This window comes from Garra rufa, chromosome 6, assembly GCF_049309525.1.
Source record: "Garra rufa chromosome 6, GarRuf1.0, whole genome shotgun sequence".
Classification (NCBI taxonomy): domain Eukaryota; kingdom Metazoa; phylum Chordata; class Actinopteri; order Cypriniformes; family Cyprinidae; genus Garra; species Garra rufa.
Window position 1 is genome coordinate 41622091 of NC_133366.1, and position 19443 is coordinate 41641533.

A 19443-nucleotide genomic window follows, 5' to 3' on the forward strand; every position below is an offset into this window, starting at 1 on the left:
GCAGTCAGTGTCAACGCCCCTTAAGTCTGTATGGGTTCCAGGTCTTTTCCCTTTAAACAACAAAGCAAGAGAGAGAGGGTGACCATCAAGAAACATGTCTATATTAGGCAGTGAATAGCCAGCTCACACATTAAAATACAAAATACACAAAAAAATACCTTTTTTTCCTTTGAAGCAGCCCGAAAACAAGCACACCACTGTCAAAGAGTTTTGACATGACCCTTTTTCAAGATATGTAGAGAAATGTATTATATTATATTATATTATATTAACTTATTTTATCAGTATTATAAAGTATTTGGGTTCTTTAGCTAAATGTAACAAGTAAAATAATAATTATTTTTAATACTACCACTACTTCTCTATTATTAAATTATATTATATTATATTATAAAGTTTGTTTATGTGTTTGGGTAAGAATGCTTGAGCTGTTGCGTTAGTGACAGAAAAAAAAAGGAAAAAATCAGAAATGAGTGCCAAAGCATTACTGCAATCTGACTTGGCGCTCTGACTCAAACCTTTACACAGCACGCTGTCTGCTTCTAATCAAAACTGGAGAGTGCTTTTCCCAGCTAACACGCTGATACACACACACACACATGCAGAGGCGTGGAAAGAGAGAGTGTGTGTGTGTCTCTGTGTGAATGTCAGTGAGAGGAAAGGGAATGTGGCATGCCGATTTTATAGGAAGAATTAAATGTTATGAACAGCACGGAAATAGAAAGGGGGAAAAAAGCAAAGCAGAGAGAGAGAGAGAGAGAGAGTAAAAAGTAAGAGAAGTATATGACTGTCAGTTTCCAGAAGAACTGTGCTTTAGAGATGTGAAGAGCCTGGTTTCTAAAAAGAGAGTTTGAGAAAGCAAGAGACAGAGGAAGAGGGCGAGAAAGAAAAACAGTGACTTAAGACTGTCAGGAACAAAAAGAACAGTCATCCCAAGCAAAGACCTCTAATGCCATCAAGATGACAACACGCTCTCCACGTTTCAAGCTCCACGCGTCTCTGTTTTCTTCTCCTCCTCCTTGTTTCTCCCAGGGAGAAAAAGCTCGAGCAGGAACTGACCACGGCCAGTGATCGCTCCAGACGTCTGGGGAGAGATTGGTTCGAAACAAATGGCTTCCCCCTCCCTCTTCTGGAGTTCTTGCATCATCTCTTCAACCGCTTCATTGAAAGAAAAACACAAATTGGTTGCAGAACCAATTAGGGACGCTTGTTGCTGAGGAGCGCATGCCGGTCTGACAGCTGAACACTTGATCTATCAACAGTCTAGAGACTTCAAACATGGATTCTTTTATTTATTTCTCACCTTTTTTCAGCATTTCTCTTTAGACCTTTTCAATGCAGCAATTGTGTTGAGTTGTACCATCACATGGGACCATAGAGATGTTGTTGACCCCTGGAGACACATGACCTTGACGTCCTGGCTGGCTTGAGAACAGAGCTAGCTGTGTCAGAGGGTGAGCTCACCACACGGTGGGGAGAGTGGGTAACTGGCCGTTCCATCGCCGCAGACGGACAGTACCAACACGGAGTGACACACTCACAAGGCCAAAGGGAGAGAAGAAGGAGAAAAGCATCCAGGTACTAATGCTTAGACTGATCATTTGCTTATCTCTTTTAAACTTCTGCACTAGTTTTCTGTCACGTTTTCTTTGTTTATATTGAAATTATACTTTCATACTGAGACTCAGACATTACCAAACAAGCACAAAGTAAGTTCAGGATGTCAGTGACGTGAGCAACCAAGGATTATCTTTCTTTACGACAAGATAACTGTCTTTATCGAAAACGAATAATCCGCCAAAGAGCCTGCCAAAGGAAAGTTGGACCTCACGACCAGATGTTCAACAGAGGGAGTAACTTCTGGCCAGATGTGAGAGGAATGTCCTGGTTAGGACCTTCTCTGAACGCTCGCCACTAACCGCTGACTTCACATAGACGTCAAGAAGATCTATCAGGCTTAAGGGACTACAAGTGTTCCTGCCATTTCACCACGCTGTGTGGTTTCCCCCAACGGTCTTTTATTACTGCACTTCTTTCCATCTCGAGACTTTCCTTCTGGTGTAATTTTAAAGAGAAGTCGGTCCTTGGTGGCTAATCACTGAAGAATGACTTGTGCGAAATGTAGAGAAGTTGTACTGTACTTTTGAGTGGGTGGAGGGTCTGGTGAAATCCTTGGCTGACTCAACGGTTGGCACGAGGGTAAATGTGATTCGTCTATTTTTCTTTTCCTTCACGAGTCAGTCCTACAGCTGTTTATGAGATCTGCCTTCTCGGTGCAGCCGTAACTGGTGCTAATCTTTTCTGTACGCATCGAAAAAGTGTCAAAAGTCATGGACAGTGAACAATCCATTGGTCTTCTTCAAGAATAAATCTAGCATTTATGATGTTCAAAAGGTTTGTGGCATCACATTAAGTTGTCGATGCTGTTTTCCGCTTAACACAGAACAGACACTTCAGACTAAACAAGTTTAAGAGCACTTGAGTTTCAATGTCAATAGCGTTCATTAGCTACTGTATGTCGTTTTCATTTCTCTCACGTATGAAGATCACAAGTGTTTGACAATAAAAAATTCTCTTTTCTCTCCACTCTCTCTGCAGAAGGACCTGTATCTGGTTTTGTGCTTTCTGTGGGCTGTAATAATAAGACTCTATGGGCTAGCAGAGGGATCTGGCCATGCCTGTTGCCATTCGTAAGAGAAGCTGGGATGAACATGTGACCCCACGGACAGGATTACAATACAGCTATGATGACCTAGACTTGGTCTGCTGCCATGTGCGGTACCAGCGCGGTAGATGTGCATCGATGCCTGAGTGTGGTCATCACCAGGCTTGGACTTTATCCTGCCCTCAGGAGGATATCGGAGATGGTACAAAAACAATGCAAGGGATAGTGCAGAAGTTAAAGGGTGGAGCTCAACTTGACTGTGAAGGTGCAAACCAATCGTTGAACAAGATCAACCAAGATAGCAGGCTACCTTCAGACAACGTGGCAGATCAAGATGAATTGCAGTGTTGTGCTTCAGGAAATTTGCAAGCTCACAATGGAGATCCAGATAATAATGAACTAAACAGGGATAAAGTGTCTGCTTCCCAGAGCCTGACACATCATGTGCTTCCTACCCCAGTATTAGCTCAAATAGAGGAAACGGATGATTTATCAAACATGTTGAAGGACAGTAACTCAGTCAAAGTTGACTGTCCTGAACCAACTTATTCCAAAAGTGGAACTTCCTTTGAAAATACAGAATCCACCGTGAATAGTCAGATGTTAGTACATGAGCATATGAGTGTCACAAGCGAGATCACAGACGTAACTAATAAGCCTCCCACCTCTGATTCACAGCAAGGATCTGCTGACCCAGTCAATATTATGGAAGGGCAATTTTGTGAAATGTCTGAACAGATGATTTTAACATGTGGCAAAGTCGAATGCTCATACACAGATGAAACTGTGATCCCAAACTTACCAACTTCTCAAGAAATTTACATTCCAGAAGCGAGCTCAGATGCTAATAAAGCAAGTCTAGTGTCTAAACATCACATAGTATCTCAAGATCAAGATGGTGATGGCATTTTAAAATATTGCGATCATGAGATGTTAAAAGTGGAAAGTCTTAAACCACCTACTTGTGAGACTTCTCAACTGGAACCATCTGGGAAAATTGAGATGATGGAAACATGGCATGACTGCTCCTCAAAACTCCAAACCATCCATGAGGGGTCCTTTCCTGAATCTGGAGATGATGCTTCGGGTCAGATATCAGCAGAGATGCCAGAACATCTAATAAGTACAGACTGTGAGAATTCAACAACTTCGGAGGAGCCAACTAGAGGAGAACCTCAACTTGAAGCACTCTTTGATGAGCATCAGGCAAATACAGCCAAGAACCTTGAGAGTGTCCCAAAAGCCGAAGGTTCTCTTGTCAAGCTTCGTACAAGGAAGGTAAGCTGTTTTATTTGTACTCAATGAAAGTAAAAAAAAGAAGGCAGAGATAAAAATGACCTTAAGTCACACAGTATATAAGACTTTTCCCCATAAGACAGTTTCCATTATGTGTCATGCCTCTGAAGGTCATCAGTCAGTCAGTAAGGGAAATTCTGGGGGAATTTCCACATAAATTATCTGTAACAACGCAATTAAGCATGCAAATAAATTGAAATCTGAAAAAAAACAGTTCTGTTTTATGCATCACAAGATTTCAATTAGTTTCGTATTAAACACTGTATACACAGTATTTTTATTTATTTATTTTGGGGTACTTTTGCAAGGTTTATTATAGACAGTAGAGAGAGAGAGAGCAGGCAGGAAGTATATGGGGGAGGAAGAGATGGGGAATGGAATAAGAAGATGCAGGCTGGATCCAAACCTTGATCTCCCACATGAACACAGCAGCTTATAATGTAGTTCTGGTTTTTCAAAACCCTAACCCCTATTTTGAAGTGCACTTTGTCCCCCTTGTTTGTGTTACAAACATGACCGATAATGCAAATAATGGAGCTTGTTGAGAAAATGTGTGCTATTAGATTTCAAAGTTGATCATACTTGAAGTTTTCACCTAAATCTGTCCTGGTGTTTAATTAAAGAGACATACACATTAAAGAAGTACAAACTCAAGTCATATCTATTCACAACAACAGGAATCATCTCTGTTGACTTCCAAATGGCCTAAAAACCACATAGCAATGTCCTGCTAACCAATCAGAACAACACTCACTTTTTCTTTCTTTCTTTCTTTCTTTCTTTCTTTCTTTCTTTCTTTCTTTCTTTCTTTCTTTCTTTCTTTCTTTCTTTCTTTCTTTCTTTCTTTCTTTCTTTCTCTTATGAATCTCTTATGCTCGCCAAGGCTGTATTAATTTGATCAAAAATTTTCATCAGCCATTACTCCAGTCTTCAGTGTCACATGATCCTTCAGGAATCATTCTAATATGCTGATTTATTATCAGTTTTGAAACAGTTGTGCTGCTTAATATTTTTTGGAACCTGTTATACTTTTTTCTTTGATTCTTTAATGAATAAAACGTTGAAAAGAACAGCATTTATTCAAAATATGACCCCAAACTTTTGAATAGTAGTGTATATTTTAACACAAAACTTCTATTTTGAATAAACACTGTTCTTTTGAACTTTTGACTTATCAAAGAACCCTGAAAATAGTATCACAGGTCTCAAAAAATATTATCAAAAAATATTAAGCAGCACAACTGTTTCTTACATCGATTATATATCAGCATATTAGAATGATTTCTGAAGGATCATGTGACACTGACGACTGGAGTAATGATGCTAAAAATTTGATGCTATCAGCTTTGTTTTACAGAAATAAACTTTTATTTAAAAGTTTTAATCAAATAGATACAGCCTTGATGCGCAAAACAATTATTTAAAAAAACATTAAAAATCTTATTGATCCAAACTTTTGGCCAGCAGTGTATTTTAAAAAAGCCATTTATTACTGTTATGGCAAAACTGAATTTTCAGCAGTCATTACGCCAGCATTTAATGTCACATTAAATGTCATAAGTCATTCTAATATGCTTTTGGTGTTCAATAAGCATTTAATATGATTGTCAATGTAGAAAACAGTTGTGCTTCTTAATTTTTTTCAGGATTCTTTGATAAATCTTTGATTTCTTTGATGCAAGTTCATAAAAAAATATTTGAATTAGACATTTTTTGTAACAATTTAAAAGTCTTTACAGTCACGTTTGATCAAATAAATGCATCCTCGTTGAATAAAACTATTATTCCCCACAGATGGTCTTGTGCACAGTGTACGTCATGAGTGGCCAGTACGCATGCTGGCTTTTATTTTTAGCTGGTTTCAAATCAGGCCCAGCATGTTTCTTCTGCAGACTCTTTCTTCCTGCTCCATGTTTGTGCTTGCTTGTATACACAGTTGTGATTAAAAGCATTTATATAGCACCATACTTTTCAAGCACCACATCCTAAATCACTATGCTAGCTCACAGCCACGCCCTTTTGAAAGCAATTACATCACTGCAGCTTACATCTCTGGCCATGGGCATCTGTGGAATGTTCCACGGTCCAAGAAACTGGCGTCACAAGAGACCTAAAAGGCCACGAGTAGAGTATGTGTAGTCATTGCACGTCTGCTGATGTGTGATCTGTTGTGGGTGTGCTTATATGCATGTATATTTTTACCTTGATGCATTTACGTGGGTGATTGACAGCGGCCGCCTTGCCAACCTCGGCCCCTTAGGTAAAGTCTCTCATAGCTTTCTGTGTTTATTCATCCTTGCCCTATTCCACAAGACCCTGGAGGCGTCGTCCAAACCACAGTCATTATTTATACAGCAGGATCCATTAGACAGGAACCAACCCAAGCAAAACACGCCATGCTGTGTAATTGTCATTTATTTGTGAGGCTGAAATCCAGGGCTGGTGGCTGGAGTTCTTGTGGGGATTTGTGTTTGTTACAGAGCGCCGGAGTGAATGCGAGCCATTGAACGACTCTTTTCTACTGCTAATGGAGACATGAACTATTATGAGTTCAAGGACGGAGTGAGCAACGAGAGCCCTTGAGTGTGGGAGTTTCTGTTTGACACATGAGTTCAGAAGGAATCCTACTTATTCCAATCATTTTGTCTGTGAATGAGCAATAAAGATAGCAAAGGATTGTATTGGTAACATAGACAGAGACATTCTAGATGCTCATTTGGTTATTCTCTGGACAAAACACAGCAGTGCCGATGATGGAGATAATGAGACCAGTGATAACTGAAGTATTTCCCTTTTCACGCATGATGCTGCTCACACGCAGACACTCTGAATGTGCTGGATTGTGTCAGTCGGGGGATTTATCAGGGAGTTGAAGTATGAATCTGGGCTTCATGGTGGATTTGAGATTCTTGGAACTGTTTAAGTGGCACTAACAGAGTGACTGTTTCAAAAATCACTCCTCATATTGAGCAACTGTCTGAGATCACATTCTCTCCCGCGCTTGTGACTGTATGCATGAATTTGTGTGAATCTATGGATGAACAGAAAATTGATTTTTGAAGTTCAGTTACGAATTTGGTAACACTTCATAACACTGTAAGTGTACACTAATAAAGTACTAACAAATTATTTGCAAACTATTTGTTTACAGTGCATTCATAGTTTATCCATATTGGTAATGGTTTATTCACTGTACAAACTGTATATTCTATCCTTTAACCCTAAACCTATCCTTCACAGAAAATTAGAGAGGGGGAGAGAGAGAGTTTTTTGTGATGGGTAGGTTTAGGGGTAGGGTTAGGTAAATACAGTTTGAATATACAGTTTGTACAGTACAAAAAACACTACGCCTATGAAGAGTCCCTGCAAACTGCATATGCAAAGTGTTTTTGTGTGTTCGTAATTTTATTTGTAAACATTTTAAGGGAGATTGAAGTTCATTTAAGGGACATGGAAGTTCATGCAAACCAAATCTGCACAGGTTTAGTGCAAATACTGATCTCGTGAGACATCATGACATTATGGAGTATATTGCAAAAAACAAACAAATTTAGTCTTCTTTTACTGCATGAATCAGTCTATTAATATGCATTAAGAATGATCACATAATTCAAGATATGGGGCAGAAAATGTATATATTTATTAGTGGTGGGCATGGATTAAATTTTTTAATCTAGATTAATCTCACTGTAATCTTGGAATTAATCTAGATTAAAATGGCTAATTTGAATTCTGCCGATGGCATTCAGAATATGTGTGCTACCCAAATAATTACTAAAAGTAAGTCTTTCCTCAAGCCAGGTGGCATATTCGACCAGGGGCTCATCTCCTGTTTCCAAAATGCATTACAAACTACACTGCATGTACTTCTGCGTAAAAGGCTGCGCGACGTGCGCGTTGCAGTTAAATACACAGACGCGCACGGGCATGGATATCTGTGTGCATAGTCTTCGGTTAAACTGCGTTGCTTTTAGAAGCGTCAATTCAGTTGTTGCATATAGTTTAATGTCTTTATTTTGGGATTATCAAAGTAAATTATAACTCAAATTTGAGATTTTACTGGGGCACAGCAGATTTTCACTGGGGCACGTGCCCCAGTAAAAAGGGTCTAGCAAAGCCCCTGCCCTGAAGCAAACCCGGCGGCTTCATAGCTACATCCATGTTAGCACGTCACGTTTGATGTTGTAATTTCACAGTAGGCATATACACAGGTTCGAAGACTCGTTCTCGCCCCCTACAGTGCAATTCGGCTAGGTATGCATCCGCGCTAAAATATCAAGGTGAAAGTCATCATAGCTTGCGTAGTATAGACCCAGCTCCCAACCCAGCTTTGAGAATAGATTAACGGCGATATTTTTTTATCGCCCGATAAGAGTCTCACGTTAACGCAGCACGTTAACCCTTTGAGCAGTACGGTCCCACATATGGGATTCTAATTTCTGTGCCCCTGGGAGTACGGTCCCACATATGGGATTTAGAACGTTCGGTGACGTCACGCAACTGACAAATTCAAACTGCGCTTTGGCGCGCTGGCTGGCGCTGAGCCAGAGAAGGACGAGCTCTACACTTGTCATACAATCACAACTATGCAGTGTTTTTAACCACATAACGCTTATTTTAGGTTTCAGACATTTAAATACACATAAGTACTAGTAAAACGAGACATTAAGAGTTTGTAAAATACACACATAGGTCTATGGAAGCAGCAAATAACCATCTATTCAAATATAATTTGCCAATGTGTTTTATTTCTATCACATACACATAGACAAAGTAACTAAAAGGTTCACTCTATTCCTCTTCTAGTTCACCAGCCACTTACTTGCATGTATTTCGGGAGAAACGGATGAATGTACGTGATGTAAACGCGGCTGACAGGACTCTCTGAACTGCAGCGCGAACAAATATGGCCGCGCCCATCTCACGTTTCAAATCACGATCCAGATCATTTACATAGGGTTTTAAACGACGAATCATACTAATTCACACATATTTGTGAATCGGAATATTAGATAGTTCATGGCATGGTAAGCAAGTGTGTTAGTATTCTGGATAAAAAAAGGAAAAACTAAATTAAAGCGATCTATCTGTCATACAGTGTTATTGTGGCTGTGTTGTGTCACGTGACAAGCATGACGCGTCGCCATGGAAACAATAAGGACGAACGTTCTAAAATAACGGTCGCTTAAAAAAAACTCACTCTCGGGGGTCCACTAGAATATTTTAAACTCACCACTGAAAGGGTTAACGCCGATAACAGCCCACCACTAATATTTATATAATTTCATATAGTTATAATATTACACAAAGAGTGCAGTGTTTTCTTAAAAAATCAGCATGATTACAAAGTGATATTGATAGTTTGTAAGTACTTTATTAGTGTATACTTATTATAAAGTGTTACCATGCAGTTTTAAAGGATTAGTTCACGCAAAAATGAAAATTCTATCATTAATTACTCACTCTCATGTTGTTCCAAACCCGTAAGACCTTTGTTCATCTTCAGAATACAAATTAAGATATTTTTAATAAAATTTGAGAGCTGCCTTGACCCTACATAGACAGCAATGCAACTGACATGTTCAAGGCCCAGAAAGGTAGTGAGGACATTGATAAAATGAACGCGTGTTAAATACTGACATGGAAGAGAAGAAATTGTTGAAAGAAGTCATTATTTTAGTTCTCTTTGCGTACAAAAGTATTCTCGTAGTTTCATAAAATTAAGATGTCACATGGACTTTTTTATTGATGGCCTTACTACCTTTCTCTGCCTTGAGCATGATAGTTGCGTTGCTGTCTGTGCAGAAAGCTCTCGGATTTCATCAAATATATCTTAATTTGTGTTCCAAAGATAAACAAAGGTCTTATGGGTTTGGAACAACATGAGGGAGTAATTAATGACACAATTTCAGGGTCAACTGTCCCTTTAAGCAGTTAAAATTTACGCAGTTATTTTTTTGATGACAGTTGTCTTTTGGTGTTATTAATAAATCAATTTGTTAAATAACGCAGTGTTGTTCACAACTGAAACAATTCTTCACTCTTAAAAATAAAGCTTCCGAAAAGGTGTTTTTGTAGTGATGCCATAAAAGAACCATTTTGGTTCCCCAAAGAACCTTTCAGGGAACAGTTCCTAAAAAACCATTTTCAAGAACATTTAAAAAAATCTAAAGAACCTTTTTTCGTCTATAAAGAACCTTTTCTGCATTTGAAAGGTTCCATGGGTGTTCCAAGGTTGAAAGGTTCCAAGGTTCTTCATGGAACCATTGATGCCAATAAAGAACATTTATTTTTAAGAGCGTTATTATCCAGATTTTTTTTTTCCCAGATCATCAAAGTCAGTTATTTTTTTCATCAGTTTAGTCAGTGAATGAAAAATAGGAGTTGATCTGTAGATTTATAAACAGATAAAGAAATGATCAGTCTATAATTTTAATGATAGGTTTATTTTAGCAATGAGAGACAGAATAACAACAAAAAAATCCAGAAAAATGCATTTCAAAAAAGTTATAAATTGATTAGCATTTTATTGAGTCAAATAAGTATTTGATCCCCTATCAGTCATCAAGATTTCTGGCTCCCAGGTGTCTTTTATACAGGTAACGAGCTGAGATTAGGAGCACTCTCTTAAAGGGAGTGCTCCTAATCGCTGTTTGTTACCTGTATAATAGTCTCAGCCTCAGACGTCACGCCCAAGGAACGTTGGCTAAACGTCTGATGCATATGGTACACTTAACTGGAAACACTTCAGGAATGTCGAAGTCGTCATCTGATTAATTGAATTTGATCGGATTTCCAGATGTCTGGCTACACGAGACTACCTGTATAAAAGACACCTGTCCACAAAAGCAATCAATCAATCCGATTCCAAACTCTCCACCATGGCCAAGACCAAAGAGCTGTCCAAGGATGTCAGGGACAAGATTGTAGGCTGGAATGGGCTACAAAACCACCGCCAAGCAGCTTGGTGAGAAGGTGACGACAGTTTGTGCGATTATTCACAAATGGAATAAACATAAAATAACTGTAAATCTCCTTCAGTCTGGGGCTCAGCGAGATTTCACCTTGTGGAGTTTTAATGATCATGAAAATGGTGAGGAATCAGTCCAGAACTACACAGGATGTTCTTGTCAATGATCTCAAGGCTGCTGGGACCATAGTCACCAAGAAAACAATTGGTAACACACTACGCCGTGAAGGACTGAAATCCTGGCCTAGCCAGTCATCAGACCTTAATCCCATAGGAAATCTGTGGAGGGAGCTGAAGCTTTGAGTTGCCAAACGTCAACCTTGAAACCTTATTGACTTGGAGAGGATCTGCAAAGAGGAGTGGGACAAAATCCCTCCTGAGATGTGTGCAAACCTGGTGGCCAACTACAAGAAACATCTGACCTCTGTGATTGCCAACAAGGGCTTTGCCGCCAAGTACTAAGTCATGTTTTGCAACTTCTTCACTCATTAAAATGCAAATCAATTTATAACTTTTTTAAATGCGTTTTTTTGGATTTTTGTTGTTGTTGTTATTCTGTTATTCTGTCTCTTACCGTTCAAATAAACCTACTATTAAAATTAGAGACTGATCATTTCTTTGTCAGTGGGCAAACATACAAAATCAGAAATGTTTCCCTCACTGTAGTTCTATAATTTTTAGCAATGTTTCCCTCAAAACACAGTGCATCTAGCTATGCTGTTGGAAATTCAGAGTCTTTGTGTCTGTTTCACATGATACAGATTTAATCTCCATTATGTATGTGCTTTACATCAAGACTGTGGTTTTGTGGTGTTAGAGTTTGTAGATTCCAGACATGTGCATGTGCATGCATGTGTGAATTTGTTTCTAATAAAGGCAGAGCCTCGCCCCATCATACCGGGTTTATAGATCACTTCTCACTCACCCTTAGAGACAGAAAGATAATTAAATTGTGCAAAGGTACAGTAATTATGATGATACAGATATTAACGATGAAGATCAATTTCATAATTAGCTCCCTGATAAATACTGCTGATTTGGCCTTGAGCTGCACAAGTTTCTAGAGCAGCCCTATATTGAGAAGACTAACTTTAGACATTCATGTTCTTTCTATGCTGTCACGGTATTTGCATATTTCATATTGGTCTTGCTAGCATAGCCAAAATGATCAAGCTGGTCGACCAACGTTGGCTTTTTAGTGATGTTTATTGATGAGAAAAGTGCTAGTTAAAAAAGTTCACTATTACAGCATTTACTCATCTATATGTACAGTGCCTTGCAAAAGTATTCATACCCGTTCATTTTTGTCACATTTTGTTTTGTTGCAGCATTATGTTAAACTGCTTTAAATTAGTTTTTCCCCACATCAATTTATACTCCATACACCATAATAATGACAAAGCAAAAACCAGATTTGCAAATTTTACAAATTTATTAAAAATAAAACTCTGAAATAAGTACATTGCATAAGTATTCATACCCTTAACTCAGTACATAGTTGAAGCACCTTTACAGCCTTAAGTCTTTTTGGGTATGATGTGACAAGCTTTGCACATCTGCATTTGGCAATTATCTGCCATTCTTTGCCTCACCTTTTCACCTCTCAAGCTCTGTCAGCTTGGATGGGGGCTGGCAGACATTTTCTAGAGTCCTAGTTGTTCCAATCATCTTCCATTATGGATAATGCTTCTCTGAACCTTCAATGCAGCAGATTTTTTTTCTGAACTCTTCCCTAGATCAATGCCTTAACGCAAGTCTGTCACTGCTCTACAGGCAGTTATCTTGACCTCAGGACTTGGTTTGGTTGGCTGTTAGACCTTTTCTGAGAGGTGTGTGCCTTTCTAAATCATACTCATTCAAATGAATTAGCCACAGTTTAACTTCACTCGAAGTGTAGTAACATCTAGAAGCAATATGAATGCTCCTGAGCTAAATTTCGAGTGTCCCAGAAAAGGGTTATGCAACGGGATGTTTTCAGTTTTTTATTTTTAATAAATTTGCACAAATGTTAAAAACCTATTTTCTGCTTTGCCATTATGGAGTAGGGAGTGTAGATTGATGTGGGGAAAAAAGTAATTTAAAGTAGTTTAACATAAGGCAGCAACATAACAAAATGTGAAAAAAAAAAAAAAGAAAGAAAGGGTATGAATAATTTCGCAAGGCACTGTAATTCCAACCCGCTATATATTTCTATTTTTTTGTGGAACACAAAAGATGATATTTTGAAAACTGCATCCTAAACTGCACCCTAAACTTTTCAACAGCAGTTTATATCAGTGATCGGTTGTGTTAAAAGTGCTGGATAAGAAAGAGAAGTATTGATTTTCAAAGCCAGGAACAATAAAGAACATGTCAAATGAACTCAAAATGTCCAGTAGGAGAGTGAAATGGGCATTTATTCTCACAATCACACTCATGCTGAGATCTTCTCTGCCCCAACAGGGCTTTTAAAGCAGAATTCTTTTTAAGAGCTGACTGTGCAGTATTGTCGAAATGAGAAAATATAAATAAGAGCTTGTTAAACACCCCCTGTAGTTAAAATATGAACTCATATTTATACTATTGTTCTATCGTTTTTCTGTTCCTAAAGCTAGAGGTTTGTGTGTGTGTGTCACATTCATTTTCTATTCACAAACCATCAGCGTTAGACTTGTTCTGCATGTTTAACATGTTTGCATCCTTTGAGCTGTGTTTTAAACTCTGTGAAAGAGGTCAAACTATCCACTGAAGGCCTCTGTGTACACAGAGCATCTGATGCCCCTTGGTCCCCACTCTAGTTCCTGTGCCTTTTATTTTTGATTGCTGCAACTTCCAATAAATGATTCAAGTGGGAACTCAAAACCAGGCCAAGAGTTCAAAACTCTCTCCTGTTAAGAAAAGCTTTATATCAGGGCCAACCACCAAACAAGATTAGAAATGTGTGCCTGCATGCGGTTTAATATTGGAGTAACATGTCTAAAGGAAGAATTTAAAGTGTGATTTAGTCATCAGACTGCAGTGCTCCCTTTTCATATTTGACCTGTGCATATGCTTTTCATCCACTGCTTTCAGTGAGTAAAAGGCTGAACTCATCTCACCGCGTTTTGTGTTTAGTGGATTCAGAGTGTATGTGGGTGTTTGTGTGTGTGTTGGAGAGAGAGTTAAATACAGTTTCCATTATTATGCTATCAAAACAGTGCCATGTTATAGATTTTAGACTTTTAATCATTGTAAAAGAATGTTTTAATATAATTTTAGCAAGTAATTTTGAAGTAATATTTTTAATCAGCAAGGATGCTTTAAATTGATTGAATATGGGAATATGTTGTTGCGAAATTTTTATTTTAAATAAAAAAAAAATAGTTTTTTTTTTTTTTTTTTTTTTTTGTTCAGTATAGGATATGCAGTTGAGGTCAGAAGTTTACATCCCCCTTTCAGAATCTGCAAAATGATAATTATTTTACCAAAATAAGATGGATCATACAAATTGCATGTTATTGTTTATTTAGTACTGAGCTGAATAAGATATTTCACATATAAGATGTTTACATATAGTCCACAAGAGAAAATAATTTATGGTGAATTTATAAAAATGACTCCGTTCAAAAGTTTACATACGCTTGATTTTTAATATTGTGTTGTTACTTGAATGATTTGTTTTGTTTAAAAGATCCACAGCTGTTTAGTGATAGTTCATAAGTCCCTTGTTTGTCCTGAACAGCTGTTCTTCAGAAAAATCCTTCAGGACCCACAAATTATTATTTATTTTTTTTCAGCATTTGTGTGTATTTGAACCCTTTCCAACAATGACTGTATGATTTTGAGATCCATCTTTTCACACTGAGGACAACTGAGGGACTCATATGCAACTAAAAACAATGCATTAAGAGCCAGGGTGTAAACTTTTAAACAGAATAAAGATGTGTACATTTTTCTTACTTTGCCTAAATATCTTCTTTTTTTCATTTAGTACTGCTTTTTAGAAGCTACAGAAGATACTTACATGTTCCCCAGAAGACAAAATAAGTTACATTTACTCTGATCTTCAAATTCAAAAAGTTTTCAACCCCCAGCTCTTAATGTATTGTGTTTCCTTCTAAAGCATCAGTGAGTGTTTATACCTTCTGTAATTGTTGCTCATGAGTTCCTCAGTTGTCCTCAGTGTGAAAAGATGGATCTCAAAATCATACAGTCATTGTTGGAAAGGGTTCAAATACATAAAAATGCTGAAAACCAAAAAATTTGTGGGACCATAAGGATTTCTCTGAAAAACAGCAGGCAGTTTAACTATTCAGGACAAACAAGGGACTTATGAACAACTCTGACAAAACAAAAAAACAGCTGTGGATCACTGAGGTAACAACACGGAATTAAGAATGTGATATGTAAACTTTTGAATGGGGTCATTTTATAAATTCAACTATTATTTTCTCTTGTGGACTATGTAAACGTCCTTTATGTGAAATATCTTATTCAGGTCAGTACAAAATAAAAAATAACATGCAATTTGTATGATTCCTCTAATTCTGGTAAAATAATTAGCATTTTCCAGATTCTACAAGGTGTATGTAAACTTTTGACTTCAACTGTATATTGAAGTAGCATGGTAAAATCATCCAAACAATCATGTCATGTTCTGGTTGAAATTGATTATTAAATATTTAAATAAATGTAATTCTGATTTAGCAAAATGCTTAAACCAAGGAGGGATAATCACATATTTGCGACAACTTTATTTTTATTCGGTAGCTTCTGTGTCCGGAGCCCTGAAAGTGAGGTAAAGGATTCCTCAGTGTGTCCTTGAACAAACCAGCTCTAACTGACCTTATTCAATAATATCCAACACAATAATTAGGAAGGGAATTCTGAAACTGTTCTCTGCTCTTTCCCATAATGCACCCAGACTCTGTCCCACTTAAACGTGGACATCTGCTGCAGTCACATGATGAAGTAATGTCATGTTCAAGATGTTGGGCCAAATACTTAGCAGAATACTTCAGATGCTGAAGTAAATGAGTTTACCAAAGGAATGTTGACGCTTATGCTATTTCCTGAAAATCTGTGGTGAGGTTATGTTTGCAAACACCATACGTTTACGACTTTTCTTCAGTATGTTTGATTTAGTGTTTTTATGATCAGGATACATATATATATATGTGTGTGTGTGTGTGTGTGTGTGTGTGTGTTTGTTTTTGTGACATATCAGGACACAAATTGGTGTAATAACATGGGTATGACATAGGTATTACAAGGAGAGGGTGACTTATGAGGACATTGCCCATGTCCCCACTTTTCAAAAGGCTTATAAATCATACAGAATACGTTTTTTTGAGAATGTAAAGATATGCACAGTCTCCTGTGAGGGCTAGGTTTAGGTGTAGGGAAGGTGTAGGGTGATAGCAAATATCGTTTGTACAGTATAAAAACCATTACGTCTATGGAATGTCCCCACAATTCACAAAAACAAACGTGTGTGTGTGTGTGTGTGTGTGTGTGTGTGTGTGTGTGTGTATAAAGGAATAAAGGAATGTTTTCAAATATATGGCTGTGTAAAACTGTGTTTTTGCAGAGACATTTTTGTGGTGGTTGATCATAGGTGAAGTTCTTATACTGTACAGTACAAGTACAGTAATCATGTATTTTTGGAAGTACATGAGTCATATTAAATAAGCTGTCAGGTACTGCTGTATGAGCAAAGTAAACACTGTATATATTTTTCTAGAATTTGCCCTAGTACACTCTAGAAATAAAGGATCCAAAAGGGTGTTATTGCAGTGATGCCATAGATTAACCATTTTTGGATTCCCAAAGAACCTTTCAATGAACAGTTCTTAAATGAACCATTTCCAAGAACATTTAAACAAATCTAAAGAACCATTCTTTTCCACTATAAAGAACCTTTTCTACATTTGAAAAGTTCTTTGGATGTTCAAGGTTCTTCATGGAATATCGATGCCAATAAAGAACCTTTATTTTCAAGAACATTTAAAAAATCTAAAGCACCATTTTCCACAATAAAGAACCTTTTCGACATTTGAAAGGTTCTATGGAAGTTCAAGGTTCTTCATGGAACCATCAATGCTAATAAAGAACCGTTATTTTCAAGAACATTTAAAAAATCTAAAGAACCATTTTCCACTATAAAGAACCTTTTCTACATTTGAAAGTTTCTATAGTTGTTCAAGGTTCTTCATGGAACCATCGATGCCAAAAAAAGAACCTTTATTTTCAAGAACATCTTAAAATCTGAAGAACCATTTTCCTCTATAAAGAACCTTTTCTACATTTGAAAGTTTCTATAGTTGTTCAAGGTTCTTCATGGAACCATCGATGCAAACAAAAAAGAACCTTTATTTTTAAGAACATCTTAAAATCTGAAGAACCATTTTCCACTATAAAGAACCTTTTCTACATTTGAAAGTTTCTATAGTTGTTCAAGGTTCTTCATGGAACCATCGATGCCAAAAAAAGAACCTTTATTTTCAAGAACATCTTAAAATCTGAAGAACCATTTTCCTCTATAAAGAACCTTTTTGACATTTGAAAGGTTCTTTGGATGTTCAAGGTTCTTCATGGAATTATCGGTGCCAATAAAGAACCTTTATTTCCAAGAACATTTAAAAAATCTAAAGAACCATTTTCCACTATAAAGAACCTTTTCTACATTTGTAAGGATGCTCAAGGTTCTTCTTGAAACCACTGATGCCAATAAAGAACCTTTATTTTTAAGAGTCTAAAACAATGTATTTGCCAAGTTTTTCCACAACTGATATTCTCTATATTTTGTATAGTTACATACATATTATGCATCCTCCTGGAGATCCACTGCATTATATAATTGAGCCCTGTATTATAAAAATGACCTCGTTCAAATGTTTCAGGGTATCCGTGGATCCTTAAAAAGTCTTAAATAACGTTTTCCTAATATAAGGTCTTAAAAAGACTTAAAAAGTCTTAAATTCAGTTTCGATAGGTCTTAAATAGATTTGGTCACATTTCCGCTAAAATGTCTTCAGCCTTTATTACTTAATTTAGGGCCTGATGGAAAATATCAGGTAAAGCATAAAGAAAACGCCGTTCTAACAGTGTCTTTACATCCATTTTTTGACCGCTCCCAGCACCCATACCGTGAGTGCACGATTAGACGTGCATACAGAAAAAAAGTACGGCTGGTGTGACCGATGTATGGTATTTTCCACAATAACAGTTTTCATTGGTAATGAGAAATCATCTGAAGGATGATGTAACACTGAAGACTGAAGAAATTGCTTCTGAAAATTCAGCTTTGCATCACTAGAATAAATCATATTTTAAAATATATTAAAATAGAAAACAGTTATTTTAACAGGTATGAAACATATTCTAAAATATTGCCTTTTCAGTCCCTTTTAGTGTCTTCTAGAGGTCACATTCCAACAGGCTTCTTCCTGTTTTGAGATGACAGAATTCCCACACTGTGAGATCTCCCAGAATCCTCCTGCTCTCTTCCTCTTTCCCAGAGATCTCTGGGGAATGTGCTTATGGCCAACTCAATGCGCCCTCAGTGACCCCAGAGATCTTTCCTTAAGACATCAACGTCTGAAATGAGTGTGTCCTGCAGAGTGACACATCACTGGTTAGCCACTAATATGAAATGGAAGCTGTCAGCGGCCAACTATACAGCATAATCCTTCACTAGCAAGACAGGCTTAGAGCAGAAAGAGCAGGAATATAACATGATAAAACTCCTGAAAAATGCCATGGCACAATTTAGGCCTGTTGCGCCCACCAATGCTGTGTTAATTTAATTACAAATACAATAGAATCAGAAATATTATTCTAATTTAAAATGCAATTCACGTCTCTTGTTTTTCTGGTACAGTATATTCCTCCATTTAAGAATTCGGTGGACAAATGTCACTTATATCAGAGATGGAACAGTGCATCACATGAGAGTGAAAAACAGTGGCTCTCTGTGTGTACGTGCTGTGTTTATGAGCGTTTAAGAACGAGTGTGTCATGGAAAAGCTTAGGCATCCATGCAACTAGCTTTTACCACACACACACACACGATTCTGGCTCACTTTAGCAAATCCAACAGCAAAGCACTGACTCTGACAGGCTAATTCTGTGCTAAATGGAAAATAAATGGTGAGGCAGTCACAAGACATTAGTAATAATAGAGAGAGAACACACACACAAACTCATGCATAAATCTTTTGATTTCTTTCTGGTCCTCTGGCCTTCTTAGCTGTTTTACAGCATATGCAGAAAGCAGTGCAATATTTATTTCAGCACCCATATTAACAGGTTACAGTTTTCGAAATAGGCGTCCAAGATTCGGCTCTTAACAATCAATTATCAATCGATTTATTAACACTATGGCTCCACTCTTTCCACACAGGCATGAAAACGACACTTTTGTCATTTTATTTATTTTTTTCAAGAAATCACATTTTTTTCTAAGCATGCACTACCAGTCAAAAGTTTTGGAACAGTAAGATTTATTTGATCGAAAGTACAGCAAAAGCAGTACAATTTTTACATATTTTTA

General features: G+C 37.3%; 1 protein-coding gene across 1 annotated transcript in view; it reads left to right on the forward strand.

Annotated features, from left to right (window-relative positions):
- Positions 1 to 1314: 1314 nt before the first annotated feature.
- The window catches only part of dlc1 (DLC1 Rho GTPase activating protein), a 137352-nt gene continuing 119223 nt past the window's right edge, over positions 1315 to 19443 (forward strand). The window contains exons 1-2 of the mRNA XM_073841574.1: positions 1315 to 1578; positions 2599 to 3943. Of these exons, the coding sequence (XP_073697675.1) occupies positions 2675 to 3943 (1269 nt within the window). The 5' untranslated portion in view covers positions 1315 to 1578; positions 2599 to 2674. The remainder of the gene's footprint in view (positions 1579 to 2598; positions 3944 to 19443) is intronic.